Source organism: Manacus candei, unplaced genomic scaffold, assembly GCF_025592945.1.
Source record: "Manacus candei isolate 608988 ecotype Guabito, Panama unplaced genomic scaffold, ASM2559294v1 h1tg000016l, whole genome shotgun sequence".
NCBI lineage: Eukaryota > Metazoa > Chordata > Aves > Passeriformes > Pipridae > Manacus > Manacus candei.
Window position 1 is genome coordinate 7,190 of NW_026138064.1, and position 16,975 is coordinate 24,164.

At 48.2% G+C, this 16,975-nt stretch overlaps 1 protein-coding gene across 10 annotated transcripts; it reads right to left on the reverse strand.

Annotated features, from left to right (window-relative positions):
* Positions 1 to 3,809: 3,809 nt before the first annotated feature.
* On the reverse strand, positions 3,810 to 14,522 carry NR2F1 (nuclear receptor subfamily 2 group F member 1). Of its 10 annotated transcripts, none has more exons than XM_051782662.1 (4): positions 13,568 to 14,522; positions 9,946 to 10,473; positions 4,874 to 5,061; positions 3,810 to 4,789 (listed from the first exon to the last, which is right to left on the reverse strand). In XM_051782662.1, the coding sequence occupies exons 1-4, from the start codon at positions 14,016 to 14,018 to the stop codon at positions 4,781 to 4,783; spliced, it is 1,176 nt and encodes a 391-aa protein (XP_051638622.1). In that variant the 5' UTR covers positions 14,019 to 14,522; the 3' UTR covers positions 3,810 to 4,780. The 10 variants fall into 10 exon arrangements, 9 of the variants coding, with proteins under 9 accessions (XP_051638622.1, XP_051638621.1, XP_051638629.1 ...); XR_007903735.1 differs by lacking the exons at positions 3,810 to 4,789; positions 4,874 to 5,061 and adding exons at positions 5,298 to 8,624; positions 9,168 to 9,259; XM_051782661.1 differs by having other exon boundaries at positions 3,810 to 5,061.
* Positions 14,523 to 16,975: the final 2,453 nt, after the last annotated feature.

Sequence of the window (16,975 nt, forward strand, 5' to 3'; positions counted from 1 at the left end):
GTCCCATGAAACCGGAGGAAGCATGTCGACAGTGTTTGTAATAGCCGGGCACACGCGTTCGCGGACACGGCCTGTGAATGGCTGCGCGCCGGGATACGACCGGAGGGGGCGGCTGCAGCAATCCTTGACACCCCCACTCAGTCCTCCGTCCCTCTGTCCATCCGTTGGAAGGTCATCCAGGCCGGTGCCACCGTCCCTGCAACCCTGCCTGAGCATCCCTCGGCGGCGGGTCACATCTGCGCTCTGATGGGAAAGGGATGCCTGGCTGCCATACCGCCCGAGTAATGAGAAAAAAAAACCCAAAACAAAACAAAAAAACCCCAAACTCAAACCCTAAACTAACAATAACAAAAAATCACACAGACACAAAAACAAAACCCCAAACCAACCAACCAACCAAAACCCCCAAGCCCCCCCGAAACCCCACTACACAAAAAAAAAAAAGAACCCAAACAAAGAAAAAATCCCCCCCCCAAACAAAACAACCCCAAACCCCTCAAACACACACACACACACACACACACACGCACACACACACACACCGCCAAACGTAAGGTCCTATCAAGGCCTTTCCGTCAGATAAAAGACTTTTATCTCTTGTGTATGTAGCCAACCAGGTTCCTGCTAGTGAATCTAGGCAGAATTAACTTTTTCTTGTATTACTTCTGCTGCCACTTGCAGTGACCCCTAGCCAGATTCTTCTGTGGCAGACCCTCCATGTACCCCGGCAGGGAAACAGCTTTTTACGTCTGGATCGGCCGGTTTTGCTGGTGGCCATGAGACAGGTCACTCGTGATGGAATCTCATCCCCACTCTTCCTCCCCAGTTCTACATAATTTCGAGGGATACTGGGAAAATGGGAGTTATCCTTTACCGCCAGTCCTGAAGGGGGCTCATCGCCCTCTCTCCTGCAGGTGAGGGGGGTGAATGGAAGCCGAGGCACCCAAAAGGTGCCCCCGGGGGCGAAGGCGTGTCGAGAAGCGCTGGGAAAGGGGAAGCAGCAGCCCCTGACGTTTACGGGCGGCCGGAGGAGGTGCAGGCGCGGGCACAGACGCTCACATACACACACGACCCCTGCCCTGGTGCTGCCCCTGCCACCGCCCGCAAACCCCCTCCTCCTCAGCTTGGGTTCAACCTACCACTTAGCAGCATTTCCAAATATTTATTCGATTAAATGTATAGAAAAGGCCTAATTGGGCGGTGGGAGGAGGCAAGCTAGTTAGCGAGGTGCTAAGAGGAGTGGGAGGGGGGGCTTTGTATCTGCCGTGCCCTCAGCGGGTCCCCTGCATGGGGGTGGAGTGGGAGGGTCGTCCCTCTCCCACATCCCACCCACCCCCTGCTTCCCCCTCCCACCCTCCCTCAGCCTTTGAAGTGCTGCCACAGCTGTTAGTGAGCACGGAAAGGCCGCGGAGCCCTGCGCGGCAGGGAGGATGGAAAGATGCAGGGATGAGGAGGATGCCCTACCGACTGCGTCTCCTGAAGATCCTGGGGGGCCGAGGAGCCCCCGGGAACAGCACCCCGGCCCCCGGTAACAACAAGGCAGGAGAAATGTAGATGGAGTTCGTTTTAGAGCAATGTATTGTAGGTTATGAACAAGTCAGCAAAAACTTGAGGGACCCCGGCCCCTCTCCACACTCACATCTTTTTTTTTTTTTTTTCCAGCAAATAGCACTCCATGACGCCATCATACAGTATTTTTAGCCGCCATATGAATGCCCGAAAGGCTGCAGCGTGGCAAAGGAAAACATCCACTGACACAATGCAGACTGTGTAGTTAACACTTCAGAACACGATACTGTCTTATAAGCAAAGTTTAATAAGGGATTGAAACACTTCTTTCTAGGCACATACATGGAAATAAGTGCATCTCGTACCTGCAAGTTTCTTGGCAATCTGTGGGTTATTATTATTATTCATAAATATGAAAATTAATTGAAAAATACCTATGAAAAAGTTTATCTGTTTTCATCAGTGGGATAACGCTGTAATGAATATATTTACATCTCATTGGAAGAAATCGAGACCTGTTTTTCTACTCCGATATCCCCATGTGTTTTGCTTCTTTTGGGGGGGGGGGGGATGTTTCTTGCTTGTTTTTGTTTTTGCTATTATTTTGGGGTTTGGATTTTTTTCTTGTGTGTGTTTTTTTTTTTTTTAATTTTTGTTTGTGTTTTTAACTGCTAATCCAACTGTGTCCCAAGTCACCCATCCCACCAAAAGGCAATGTTGAAGAGCTGCTTTCAGCACCTCCCCGGTCTAAGCATGCCCGCTCACTCCCCGTTGAGAGCTCGGAGGGGCTGCTGGATCCCCTCTGCCCGTGGAAGGGCCAGAAACAAAGCTCTTGCCCATGCCACGTCCATGTGAGTGGGAAAAGGGAGGATGTCTGTTTGCCTAATTCCTGTTCTTGTGTGCTCAGGTCTGGAATCATCCGAGTCCCCCCACTGCCAGCATCTATGAATACAGGCCACTTCTCCATCCTGAATGGGATGATCCCCCCATAGAGGATCTGCTCACAATGTTGATTATCCAGCTATAAGTGCCTACTGTATGGAGCTGCTATAGCCTCGGATCTGCTGCGCCTAGAATATTAAAAACCCCAAGCGAGTTGGATTGAAGGATCTTGTTAATGCAAAAAAAAAAAAAAAAAAAGAGACAGGGAGAGAAAGAAAAAGCAAAAAAGGAGGGGGGGAGAGAGAGGAAGAGAGAGAGAGAAGGAGAGTATGTAGGATAGAAAATTAAAATGAAAAACTTGCCCATGTTTCCACAAACTGAAAAATCTGCCTCATCTAGGCTTGTTTGGAGGGTACGGGAGGTGTCTGTGTGAGGGGGGACAATGCTATTTTTAAAGATCCAGCTTTATTAATACGTTAAGAAAGAGCTCCCTTGGTAGTATGTGTTCTCACAGCTCTGTCTCAGACCCTATAAAACATTAATGCACTGAAAGCTGTTACAGAGATCTGCACCACCAGCTAGAAGCCTTTACGTTCAAAGGACTTCCATTACAAAAATGATTTTTAATTTTCTTTGAAGAAAAGGACAAGCTGAAATAAAGAGAGGCTTTTGGCACAGAGCTCGGGCCCCTGTGATAGGTGGCCATGGTGTGGGGGGTCACAGCCTGTGTTTTTTGCTTGACCATGGCACATAAGCACATATGAAATGCACTGGCTCACCACCCAATGAGCAAGCATCTAGTTGGATTTCTATATTAATGGACTGGGAATATTGTCCACACATAGTGACTAGAGTTAGGAGAAATAGCAAGAGAGATGTTTTGGCTGACAGCAAGCACAAGGTGTGCACACCGGAGCACACAGAGGGGTCTGTGAGTCCTTGGGGTGGAAAAGAAGAGAAAAGAAGCAAAAAACCCCAACCCCACCCCGAGCTCCCAGAAGCAGAAAGCCACCATATCTGGAACAAACAAGACCCATGGCTACAGTATGCCTCCTGCTGCACGGGTAGAGGTGGTGGCACATGGTGACTGCAGTCCTTGCCCATGGTTTCTGAGAGCAAAAAACAAGGTGTGAACTCAGCAGAAAATCCAGCTGATGGGAAAAGATATTTCAAAAAAAGGGTAGGCCATCAGCCTTGGTAGGGAGTCTGCGGTGTAGTCTCAGCGAGGCAAGGTCACCTAAGGCATCACACTGCACCTCCCACTCCCTCTTCCTAGACCTTGACAGCTCAGCCCTAAGCTTAAGCCCAGCCAAGCCCGTTTTGGAGCATCATGTAGTTTACACAACTTGGCTAGATCTCACAAGTATTTTTTAAGTTCTCTTTTTTAGCACCACTAGAGAGTTAAAAATCCAGGTGAGATCTTTTGTTGTTATTGTTTGGTTTGTGGTTTGTTTTTTTTTTTTTTTTTTTGTGAATTGTTGGCATGTTTCAAACAACAAGACTCATGGTTTGTGGGGTGATAAGTAGGGGGGAGTTTGCTAAATTCTTTTATTTTTTTGTTTAAATTCTCACTTCAATTTTAATTCTTGAAGAACAATTTTGACAACATATATCGCACTCGTTATAAGAAGCAAAGGGTTATATCAAAAAATTATTAGTATAGAATCACAGGAAACCTGGTTTGGAACCAGAAAAAAATACAAAACAGATATAGATACATAGACACAGGACAATTTTTTTATAATTATTTGGAAAATGTTATTTTCCCCTAATTCTCCTTTCTTTTTTTTCTTTATGCGCATATGATGTTTTAACTTTTACCAAAAATGAAAATAAAGACTAATATATTACAAAATGAGTAACAATGTTCGTGGTAAGTGTTTGCGCGTAGAATTTTTTTCTTTGTTTACTTCTTTTGAGTTGTTTTTTTTTTTCATTCTACACAAGGTTCAGTTCAGTTTCAATGATTTTTTGTTTTGTTGGTTTACTGTACAGCATATATCAGCAACAGTCCACAATAAATCCTGGAAGATCCAGTATCCCCTTCAGGTTTGATTAATATCCCCTCAATACTCATTTTTTTTTTAATTTTTCTTTTTTTTTTTGTCTCCTTTATTAATATTATTTATTTCTTTTTTCCTCCTCTCAAAAAAAAAAAAAATAGGCCAAATGAAAAAAAAAAAAAAAAGAAAAAGCGAAACACCACAACCTCCACGGACGAGAGGTCCGTTCTTCTCCCCTACACGGCCACATCTCTGCTCTCACTTGGCCCTTTCTTTTGTTCAGTGTCCACCTCCCGGGCCCCCCCCCGCACCCCGACTGCCCCTCGGTGCGAGCGCTCCCGTCTCCGCCGCTCCGCCGCCTCTCTGCCGGGGATGCGGAATGGGCTCTAGGAGCACTGGATGGACATGTAAGGCCAGTTGAAGCTGCTCCCAGACAGTAGCATATCCCTGATGAGGGTTTCGATGGGGGTTTTACCTACCAAGCGGACGAAGAAGAGCTGCTCGATGACGGAGGAGGAGACGGTGCGCAGGGAGGGCAGCCGCAGCAGCAGCTTCCCGAAGCGGCTGGGCTGGTTGGGGTACTGGCTCCGCACGTACTCCTCTAGCGCGCACTGTGACTTCTCCTGAAGGCTCTCGATATGCGCAGCATCCGACAGGCCACAGGCGTCTGCCCATCGCACCGCGCCCGCGGAGGCAGCCGCAGAACGGCGGCAGGCGGGGGGAAAGTGGAGGGAGGAGGTGGAGGAGGAGGAGGAGGAGGAAGCGGGGGGGAGATGGTTAGTGACTGGGAAGCACACAGGGAAACGCCGCTAGGATGGGGGGCACGGCAAAAGTGCATCCCCCCATCCCATACCACCCCGCACTAGCCCACCCCCTCTTATCCCCCCCCAACCCATCCCGTGCACCTCTGCTGAATAAATAACGCGACCTCTCTGTGCCTCTTCACCGCCGCGGGTATTTTGACCCAGGATGCGGTGGGGTGCTCACACCCTGCTCGTCCCAGCCACACACATACAGCCCCCCATGCTTCCTTTCCATATCCCCCTCTATGGACACTCTCTGCTGGTGAGCGTGATTCCCACTCCAGGGAGCCCACCACCAGGGTGCTGGAAACTTGGACCAGCCCCTGTTAAATAACACTGAGTGGAGGAAAAATAGGGATATTGGGGAAAATAATAATAATAATATTAATAATAGTATGATTATAAGCAGAGGTGGGCGCAAGCAGAGAGAGACAGAGGGAGTTTGTTGACATGGTTGCATATCACAGGGAGGCAAAGGCTGGGACCTGCAGTGACTGGCAGGGAGCTGGCCGGGGGATGCCGGGGTGCAAGGGGGACCTCTCTGTCCCTGCCATGCTGCCAGGATCACAAATTGGCCAAATGTTTGTGGGTTGTGTGACAAATCTGGTGGAAATCCAGATAAATCTGGTGGCTGGGTTAGTCCTAGCTTGCACTCAGCAGGCATCTGCAGCTCTCAGACACAAAGCTTGGGAGAGCTGCGGCAGATAAGCCGTGCCTAAAAGTAGCCAGTGAGACTCTCTCCCTACAGGAACATACGTCTTGCACCTTGCAGAACTATACGACCCAGGCAAAGGTGTACCAATCCAAGAGCAGAAACCCTTCACATCCATGCATTTGTATCTATACACATTATTCTATGTGTACAGATACAAGCAGGGAGGTGTAGATGCATCTGTGCATTTGCACACACATAGAGACAAATACAAGCATATACCCTATCTCTGTGAACACATAACCCAAACCAAGGGAAAATTGTTCACTGATTGCTTGTTAAGGGACTTGCTCAGGAAACCACAGTCAAGGAAAAGTGGTGGGTATGCCCAGATGGTGGAAACTATCCACATTGTTTACGAGATTAATATTAAATATTTTAAAAAAATGAAAAAGCAAAAAAACCCTGAACCATCAAGATCAGAGCAAGGCAGTCAGCTAGCAGTGCTGTTTAAAACAGATCAAAGCCAGACTTGGCTAATATATAGATCCATATATGAATTAGTGCATGTTAATGGCCCCCAAAAGGACATTACAAAAATGTGAATGTAGACTTATGACCCTGGAAAGACACAACAAATTAATAAATTATTCAAAGCTAAAAAAAAAAAAACTGTCACAAAGGCATTTTTGGAGTTTGTCTTTCCCTATCAAGAACTGACTTTACAAAGATTTCTGAACACCTTCATCTACAATACTATGGCCTCGAGCAAAAATACAAGTAAAACAAGCCATAATTCAGGAGCTTCTGAGGAGGAGAACCTTTGACCTGAGCTGCGGACTTGGCATCCCTCAGACGCACAATTATCTGGGCCAGGCTGCTCCACTAATCCATACTGTACCTTTAATGCAATGATATTTTGCAACATCTAAAGCACCAGGTTGCAACATATATATCTATCAAAAGCTGGGGCCTGTTCTTGTTTGCAATACATATCAAAAACACAGGCCTGTTCATATGTTGATTGCCACAAATCACATTCCATATTTACATATATCTTGCTATTTTACATGCATTATCTGCCCATTATGCATTAGGATCCTATTCAACTTCCAAACAATGCAATATGAAAGGGTCTTACTGACACCCTGGCAGGGCTTTTTTCTTTATGCCCCATATGTCATACCCTTAAGGTTAGTAAAATATTTATCAGACATTTACGATAAGTGCACCTATAACTGCAGGTCACTGGACAATATGGATGGGGAACTTGCTCTCTAAAAGGGCAGCAGCCTGGTGTGTGTGTGTTTGAAAAATACACCTTGGGTTTTGCCTTAGACCTCCAAACGCTCAGAATTTTCTTATGCCAATAATATCTATTGAGTTTTAATTATTTTAAATGGACTGGCATATGCCTTTATTTGGGTTTCATTCTGTATCCTTAAAGGTGGCGGTGAGAAGGCTTAACTCTCCCCTCAGAACGAGATTAAAAATAATAATCATTAAGGGATCCACAGCTCGATTCGATTATGCAGCCCAGGGAGGTGCAATCCGTGGGAGAAATAACGCAATCCATGTTTACTGGAAGTGAATTATTACTGCATCCCAGAAAGTGGGCTAATGTGAAAATCCTGTGTGTGCCTCGGTTTTTTATGTGGCAGTGTGTCAATAAGGGAAAGCTCTATATTTCTTCTTGCAGTCTATGGAAAAGAAATTATGTAAATAAATAACCATTACTGTTCAACACACTCCAGCCTTCCCCTTCGTAGTGGCAGGTATGTATTTCATGTTACACGTTCAGAAGAGTTTAGTGTTCAGAAAATATAGATGTAATCAGCTGCCACCTAACTAGAAATCAAAGTTCTTATTGCGCTGCAAATAGATTTATTGAATTTATGTTATCTGTCTCTATCTCTTCCTGGAAACGTTTATTTATGATGAGGAAAAGGTAGATACAGGAATTAATAACACTAAAGTTTGGCAGCAGGATCATGGAGGGATGGGGGTGAGGGATAGAGGGGTGGAGGAGGAGGAGAGTGGAAGGAAGGGGAAAGTAGGTGAGAAAGGAGCAGGTTTTGGGTTACGACCCAGTCTTTGGATAGTGTCCAGAATTTTACGGATTACATACATGCTCTCTGGAGCCCAAATGTAAAAACTACAACAGGAGAAACCCATGCCAGCTTTAAACACTTAGTCCTTAGCAAAGGAATTTGGACACAATGCCTAAAAATGTCTTTTCCATCAGTCAAAGTTAGTTTAAAAGTTGGATGACTTTGAGAAAGGCTTCCTATGAATTCCCCTCTGGATAAGCAATCAAAACAAGTTTAGTGAGAAGTTGAAATGTGCGGATGGGGGTAAGCGGTAGATTACTCCTGACAGCTGTATTTCCATTTTCTGAAATGCCTCGTGTGATCCTGCTCCAAAATAATATTATTGTTCCCTTCCTGAGCCTCATTCACTCTCAGTTCCATTGTGGAAAGGGGATTCTTCCCTCACAAGCGTCATTACATTTTTTTTTTACTATATGTAAATGAAGGGGTCCTCTAAAACCACTTACCCTGTTTCTAGCCAACATTGCTCGTTTGGGCAGGTTAAGGGGGGAGATTGGAGGGAGCAGAGAGAGAGAAGAGAAAGAGAGGAAAAAGTAAAATATCCCCTCAAACGTGTCCCCATCAGGGACAGCCTCTTTCTAAGGGCCTTTGGCTGGTAGAAAGGCCTGAGACACAGGCCAGCCATCTTCCTAGCTCTGCTTAGGAAGAATGTCTCAAGTTGGATCTGGAAAAAAAACCAAAAAAAAGGAAAGGTTCTCCTCAACTGTCCCTGCGTATTGATGAGCACCCTGAAATGAATGGGAAGGGAAAGTCTGTGAATCTGCAGGCAGGCTGTGGAGTTAAATCAGCCTGATAAATGCTGGCAGGTCTCTTTGTCACTCTTGAAAAACATGTTTCCATCAAGAAGACTTATTATGATAAAATACATTAAAATGTCGATCTGGCTATTCAGTAAATCTTCCATTTGTTCTAAGATTTGCAAGTTATCCTTTGCAAAGAAATATTCCCTCCAACGCTGCGAGACTGCATTTGCACTGGAAGTAAAAGGGGGCAGTCACAGTACACGTCTCCGACCACCCTGCATACAAATTATATACTCCTGTCTAAATAAATTATCTGATGTTCAAATCGATATTAATACTACATTTGCTACATTACAATATTGTGCAAATTTAGGAGTCATTTTAATACAATGTAAATACTATCTTTCATGCATGAAAGGCAACAAATATTGATGGATTATAAACTGCTCAGTGTTAAACAAGACCTTTGAACGATTTGCCATCTCTGTTCAGGAATGCTTTCAATTTTGCCCTGGCCTAGTTTTAAGTCACATTTATTGGAACTGTTTAGTCATTGCTAATTGAGAAGGTTGGTTTGGAAAAGAGGGGAGAAATGGGAACAAGAGAGGAGTTGGGGAGAGTGGGTATATAAAAGAAAAAGAAAAAAAGGAAAAAAGAAAACAAGAAGAAAAAGTGGCAATTAGCCATATCATGGTGACAATTAGAATAATAATTAAAAAATTACACTGCCCAGTCTCTTATTTCACCTTGTTTCCACTTCCTATATTTTCTCTGCATAGTTCTCCTTTGATGTTTATAAATTCTCCCTCACAGGTTACAATAATAGTATACATATTATATTTTTATAGGCTACGACCAGAGCACTTCAAAGGCGACACTAATGCAACTTTCCCGCTAGTTAATTCGAACCATCTATCACAGGGAAAAATTGTTAACATGCATGTTTCCACCACCTACACTTCATTTGATTTGAGGTTTTTAGTTGGTTTTTTTTGTTTTGTTTTTTTTTTTTTTTGGAGGGGTTGTGCGTTAAAAAGCCAATGTCAGTGGGGATGAGGGGGAGATCAACCCCTGAACCGGAGTGTACCCCTGTCAGGTGCTATGCTACCTCAGCCTGCTGCCCCTTTTCTTTAAAAATAATTCTATTTTCATTTTTTCCTAATTTTTCCACAAGTGGTTTGTTTTCTTTTTTTTTTTTTTTTTTTTTTTTTGATATCTCACATCCCCCACCCATCCCCTCACCTGAGGTGAAGAGGACGATGGCTTTCAGGCAGCTGTACTCAGCCGAATCGACGTGCAGCGCCTTCAGCTTCTCCACCTGTTCCTGGAAGATGCGGATGTGGTCCATGAAGGCGACAACGCGGTCGGCCGACATGGGGGAGGCGTGGAGGCCGGCGGCGGCCAGGAGCGGGGCCACATGGAGGGGCATGGAGCACTGGGCAGCGTTGAGGACGAAGAGCTCGCTCCAGGTGAGCCGCAGCAAGGCCACCTGGTCGGTGATCTGCAGGTCGGGGAAGAAGGGGATGTTGCGGGCCCACTCGACGGCGCTGAAGAGCAGACGGGCGGCTAGCTCGCAGATGTTCTCGATGCCCATGATGTTGTTGGGCTGCATGCACTGGCTGCCGTAGCGGGAGGTGGGGTAGGGCTCGGCCCGCAGCAGGAGGGAGATGTATCCCGAGAGATAGCAGTGCCCATTCAGGGGGTCGCCGTTGGTCAGGGCGTACTGGCCGGGGTTGGGTTGGGTGGGTGGCATCCTTCCTCGCTGAACCGCTGACAAAAAGAAGGAGAGAAGGAGAGGAAATGTGCATCCAGGAGGCTCGCAGGCATTGCCCCGGCGGCGCAGTCAGCCAGCCGGAGACAATGCCGGGCTTCTTCCCCTCCCCGCCACCGCCTCGCCCCCGGCACACGCACAGGCACGGACAGACAGAGGCATGCGGAGCCGGGCAGCTGCCGCCGACCTGCATTGCGCCCTCCGCCCAGCATCGGCATCGGCATCGGCCTCGGCCTCGGCCTCGGCCCCGGCCCCGGCCCCGACCCCTGCTCAGGCAGCCCCAGCCCAGCGGCAGTCAAGCGCCCCCCCCTTTCTTCCCTCCCTCCCCCCCCGCCCACAATGCAGACAGGCTTCACAAAATAAACAGAGATTAAAAAGAAAGAAAAAAAAAAAAAAAAGCCAAGGCAAACAAGACAAATCCGCACACAAACCCCCGCCCCCCCATTCCCCCCTTTCGCAACAAAAGGCAGCCCCCAAGTAAAAAAAAAAAAATCAAATCCTCCGGGTGGTGAGAAAGTGGAGTCAAAAATCACAGCCAAGTGTAAAAATTATAGCCAAGCTCTGTTGTGGATCCCAGCCGATTGCCCTGGTAGCACTGATATTTACAAGTGAACTGATGTGTCGCCTTTTAAAATAAAATATTAAATAAAATAATTCATAAAACCAAATGTGTCCGTATTCTTCAAAAATACTGCGTCGTTACCCTTCAAGCTGGAACAGGTCGCAGCCCTCCAGCTTCCCACCGCTAACTTTATTACATAGAAACAGCTTTCCACAGAGGACCCCCCCTCCCCCGCCCAGCAAAGTTCTCCCTGCTAAAAGGAAGAGAAAGGTTAAATATTATCACGGGAAATGGGGAAATAAAACAAAAAGGTCCAAACTTACAATAGCCAAACATTCGTGGAAAAAAAAGGGGACGGTGTAATTAATATCTTTGGTGAGCTGTTGCCACTGCAAAAGCCTGCAGTCAGCGTTGCACAGTGAATGCACAAGCTTGCAACTGCAAAAACACTGGATTCATTAACCATCTCCACACAGAGCGTGAGCATGCCTCGAGTCCCGAAAGCTGACCGAAGTTGTGGTGTTTTTTTTTTTTTTTTTTTTTAGTGTGTGCGTGTGTTTTACTTCATCAGTGCCAGCGGTTGCAGTCGCATGCCATGTAAACAAAGGTAACTTCAGGGGAAGCTACGGCTACTCAGGCTTGTTCCCTGCACACACAGACACGCACACGCACACCCGCACACGCTCGCTGGCACACACCCGCACACGCAGATCACTCATCTTTCCGGCGTGCCACATTTTTCTCAACTTTCTCTTTTCTTCCCCAACGAGCCCTCTTCTCCTCCCGGACTGGACCTCTCTGCTGCTGCCCTCCAGCCCTCCTCTCCCTCTTCAATCTGCTTGTAAACTTGGCAGTTATTTTTCGTTTAACTGCGAGCACAAGTCTCACTTTTTTTTCCTCCCTTTTTTTTTCTTTTTTCTTCTCCCCACTCCCCTAGACACCTAACAACAGCCTCTGAAGCTACCAATGGAGCCGTCATATTTATGAGCTCTTTCAGATCTGTTGCAGCTTCATTCCTTTTCTTGTGGCATATAAAATATAATTTAAAAACCAATTAAGGCAGTAGTAATCCCCGCTCGGCAAAATTGACTATTTCGCTGATGTAACTCTAGGACATCTTTAACGACAGTCGCAGGGTAACCTTTAACTATAAACCGAGAAAATACGTTTCGAGGGGAAAGGAGGGCAGGAGATCTCCCTACACGAGAATGAGTCTGAACTCAAGGAAAACCACAGCAACTCTTGGAAAGTAGGAGGAAAAAAAGAGATAGCAGAGCAGTTGGAAATGGTGGGGAGCCCGCTGCCAGATGCAGGCTGCGGATACTTCTAAAATGAGAAGAACCGGTAAATAGGTTACAAATCGAGGTTTGTATGTAGGCTTTAAGGAGAGGGTGGAGTTTGATGAAGAAATAAAATGAGCAGCGAGCTTAAAAAAAAAAAAAAAAGGAAAGAAAGAAAGAAATGACAGAAGTACAGAAACACGGTTCAGTCACAAACTTTGCTTTGAACGCATGGAATGAAAACAAGGCCAGATCTCTCACAGAAGCACACTCCGGGGCACCGGAAAGCACAGGGAAGAGGAGATACAGTAGCACATTTCCTCTTTTTTTTTTTTTTTTTTTCCTTCCATCTTCTTCACCCCTTTTCTTCTCTCCCTACTTACACGTCTTTCATCTTTCTTTCGAGAAAAATGAGCCTGAGAAATGGATCTACCGAGAAGTGTTGCGGGTTTAAAAAGAAATGATGGGGTGGAAAAGGGGTGGGGAGGGTTGGGGGGAAGGAAGCTGAATGGAATCACATCTCGTACGGGAGAAAGATGTATTTCCCCCCACCCTCCGGTTTCATGCCAACAATAGACAAAACCACATCCAAAACACACGCACACGCACACATGCATACACGCGCGCGCAGGGAGAAGCGGGGATAGCGGCTAAATGACAAATGTTTAGCAAGCGATCGTAATAATAATAATAATAATAATAATAATAATAATAATAGTAATAATTTCTCTGCACAATGAACGGGGAAAGGGCGAGTGCGGCAGTGCCGGGGAAGGGGGTGGGGAGTAACGGGAGGGAGGGCAGGAGGCACAAACCGAAAAGCAAAAGAAAACACCACCAACCACCATCGACAATAACAACAGAACCTGGCGCAAAGCTGCCAGATGGAGTGCAGGCAGAGGGAGAGATTGACGTGTGCATGAAAATATAGAGAGAGACCTAGATCGCCACGAAGAGCTGTAAATATATATATACACACACACACGTACATATATATGTGTATATATATATATATATATATATGTATATATGTATATATATATATTCATATGTGTGTGCGTTTGCACTCCGCGCGTGTGAGCGCGTATATATATATATATATATATATATATATATATGTATATGCAGATAGGTGAGTGTGTGTGCACGTACGGACAGGCAGACACAGACAGACGGAGAGCCCTCACACACGCACGCCTGCACAGCCGCGGGGAGAGGGGAGCGATAGCATAGTAGGGAAGAAATATTCACCTTCCCGCCTCATGCCCACTTTGAGGCACTTCTTGAGGCGGCAGTACTGGCACTGGTTGCGGTGGTGCTGGTCGATGGGACAGTTCCTGTTGGCACGGCATGTGTAAGTTAAGTTCCTGCGGACGCTCCTCTTGAAGAAACTTTTGCAGCCCTCGCAGGTGAACTGGCCGTAGTGCTTGCCGCTGGACTTGTCCCCGCACACCACACACTCGATGTGCTGCTGGCTCTGCCCCGAGCCCTGCTGGCCCGCTCCCTTGTCCCCGGCCGTGCCCGGCGTGGATGGGGGTCCCGGCTGGCTGGGGGTCTGCGGGGTGTGTGGGGCTGCCGAGCCCCCCTGCTGCTGAGGCTGCTGCTCCCGGGCCGGCTGCGCCGCGGCGGGGTTGGGGCCACTCGGAGTGCCCCCGGCAACGTCTTCCTGCGGATCTCGCCAGCTGCTAACTACCATTGCCATATCTCGGGCCCAAAAAAGTGCTGGGGAGCGGCGCGTCTCGCTGCGGGCTGCCGGGGAGAGAGGCGGGGGGCGGGGGGGAGGCGGCCGGCCGGGCGCCGGGGGCGAGCGGAGAGCGAGGGGACCCTGCCTGCCGCCTGCCTCCGCCTCGGCTGCCGCCGCCGCCGCCGCTGCCCTGCTGCCGCCGCCGCTGCTGCCGGCTGGAGCCGCTCCTGCCGTTTTCTTTATTTTATTTATTTTTCGCCGCCGCGAGCCCCCCTCCTCTCGCTCGCGGTCTAGCTATTTTTTTTTCTAGGGAGGGGGAGGGGGCGACGGAGGATTTTCTCCCTCTCTCTTTTCCCCCCCCTTCCCTTTCCTTTTCCACCCTTCCCTTTCCTTCCCTTTCCTTCCCTGCCCTTTCCTGTGCTCCCCCCCACTCTTTAAAATACCCCCGCCTGGCCGCTTCCCCCCTCTGCTCCCGCTCTCCCCGGCTCTCACCGCCTCTCTTCGCCCTCCCCCCCCCCCCCCGCCGCCACTTCAAGTTGCAAAATCAGAAACGGCAAACAAGGCTGTCGGGAGAGGCATTCAGGAGAGTAACACGCCGGACACGCACACGCAGGCAGACACGCGCGCACACGCCCGGCACACGGCTCCCCACTCGCGCACTCGCACACACGCACGGGCACGGGCACAGACACACGCGGTCCGGGCGCTAAGAGCGCGGAGGATGTGCAGGCATAGAGGAAGCCGCGGCGCCGCCGAGGAGGAGGAGGAGGAGAAGGAGGAGGAGGTGGAGGAGGAGGAGGAGGAGGGGAAGGAAGAGAAGGAGGAGGTCGCCGCTCGCCGCTCGCCGCCGCCGGGGCCCGGCCGCCGCCGCTCCCGCGGAGGCTGCTCCCGCCGCCACTGCCGCCGGTGCCGGTGCGGGCTTTCGGGGAGGAGGGAGGTGGAGAGAGGAGCCGTCCGCCGGCGATCAGAGCATGGAGGTGTCCGGGGGCCAGGTCCAGGGCAGGGCGCCGTCAGCCATTCAGGGCGGCGGAGCTGGGGAGCGCGGCAGAGGCTGGCGGGGTGCTGAGGCAGTTTGATCTCCTGTCGCGGCGGCGGAGAAGGAGGAGGAGAAGGAGGAGGTTGCCGGTCGCTGCTCTTTCTCTCCCGAGCTGCTCTCTCTCGCTCTCTGTCTCTCTCGCTCGCTCGCGCTCTCTCTCGCTTTTTTTTTTTTTTTAAAAAAAAAAAGAAAAAAATTCTCAGAAAAAATCGGATGTGACTAAATTCGCAGAGGAGACGAATTCACGGCGAAGTGTAAAAATAGAGAACGGGAATAATAATGACACTTGCAGGAAAAAGAGAGATCCAAAGTAGGTCGGGTAAATAAATCCTCTTCTCTTCCTCTTTCTTGCCCTTTCCTCCTTCTTCTCCAGTGAGAGCGCACGATGCCGGTTGCGAAGAAAAAAAAAGAAAATCGGTGGAAATTGCCCTCAAAAAGATTCTTTTTTGTTTGTTTGTTTGTTTGCCTAAAAAAAGTATTTCGAGTAAAAACTCATCAGCCAGAAGAGAAGCCCTCCCCCAAAACAAAAAAAAAAATAGGCAAGAATGGTCAAAATAGTAACGGTATTAAGATGTGAATGCGTTCTCTCTTTCACTCTCCGGACTTTCCCCCCTCCCCCCCAATTCTCCCTCTCTGTTTTTCCCCCTTTTTTCTTTCTTTCCGAGTTTTTTTTCTTTTTTTTTTTTTTTTTTTTTTTTTTTAGTTGCTGTTTGGTTTGGTTTTTTTTTTTTTCAGTTTCACCTCTCTCTTCTTCTCTTCTCCTGCAGAAATGAAGCGAAAGGCACAAGGAGGAAGGGTGGAAAAAAGAAGAAAAGGAAGGAGAAGAGGGAGATGAAGGGGGGGCAAAAAACTAATAGAATATGCAAGAAAGGGGAAGGGGGGAGAGACGGGGAGAGAGGGAGAGAAAGAGGGGGAGAGAGAGAGAGAGAGAGAGAGAGAGAGAGAGAGAGAGAGAAAGAGAGAGACCCAAAAAATGAATGCGTTTAAACGGGAAGCCTAGCAGAGCAATGTTTCCGAAAGGGGGATCTGCACGAATGTCTGTATATAGTGAACTTTGACACTACTATTGAAACTGACACGTTTCTATGGAGATCGCTGCCTTATATGGAGCTCGTGTCAAGGAGCCAAGAGAAGGGCTGCTGGCAACTGATAATCAAAGGCGACTGACTGGTCAGAGCCCTGAATTGGGGGGAGAGAAAATGGGAGGCTAAGGTTAGCCAAGCCTCTTTCACTCCATTGGTTACCCCCCCACCCCGGGCTTTCCGACACCCCCCCTTTTTTTTTTTTTTTTTTTTTTTTTTTTTTAATTCTCCGCTACCTAGTGACTGGGATGGGGAAGGGAGGGAAGGAGAGAAGGGGGGGAGGGAGGGCAAGGAGAGGGAGCGGGGATTCTTCTGACAAGCACAATTTACATTGAGATCTCCCTGTGCTGCTATTTACTTTGAGATCTGATTAGTATGGGTCGTCTACGGTCCCTCTACCCGCCCCCCCACCCCCAGCACACACATGAACAGAGGAGGATGCATTGCGATAGGCAGAAAGGGGGAATTAAAAGGAGCTCCCCATGAAAAGTTAGTGTGAGGTTTTTGGTTTTTGTTTTTTTTTTTTTCACCTCCATGTCGGAAGTCGGGATTTCTCTCCTGCTTTCCCATTGCAAAAGCCAGTCCAGGGGGTTTAATGATGGAGAAGAAAACACTCGCGCTGCACGGAGGAAGCGGCGCGCTTGTGGGCGCACCCTTGCATACACGTGCGTGAGCGTCCACGCACATATTCACATCCCCATATGTGCTCCCATCTCACCTTGGGCTATTTTTGCCGCCTGTCCCTTCTCCCTCACCCCTCATTCCTCACCTGACACTCCCACCCGCAGCCCTGAAGGACTCCGCGCTTCCCCGGGGGGGGGTTCATCCCCTCCCCTTTAATTTTACTTTCGGGGTGT

Coding starts and splice junctions, on each gene's coding strand:
- NR2F1 (XM_051782661.1), bottom strand. CDS start 14,018: ATGGCAATGGTAGTTAGCAGCTGGCGAGATCCGCAGGAAGACGTTGCC. Junction 10,474..13,567: donor AGTGGGCATGAGGCGGGAAG/GTGAATATTTCT, acceptor TCTTTTTGTCAG/CGGTTCAGCGAGGAAGGATG. Junction 5,062..9,945: donor CATCGTCCTCTTCACCTCAG/GTGAGGGGATGG, acceptor TGCGATGGGCAG/ACGCCTGTGGCCTGTCGGAT.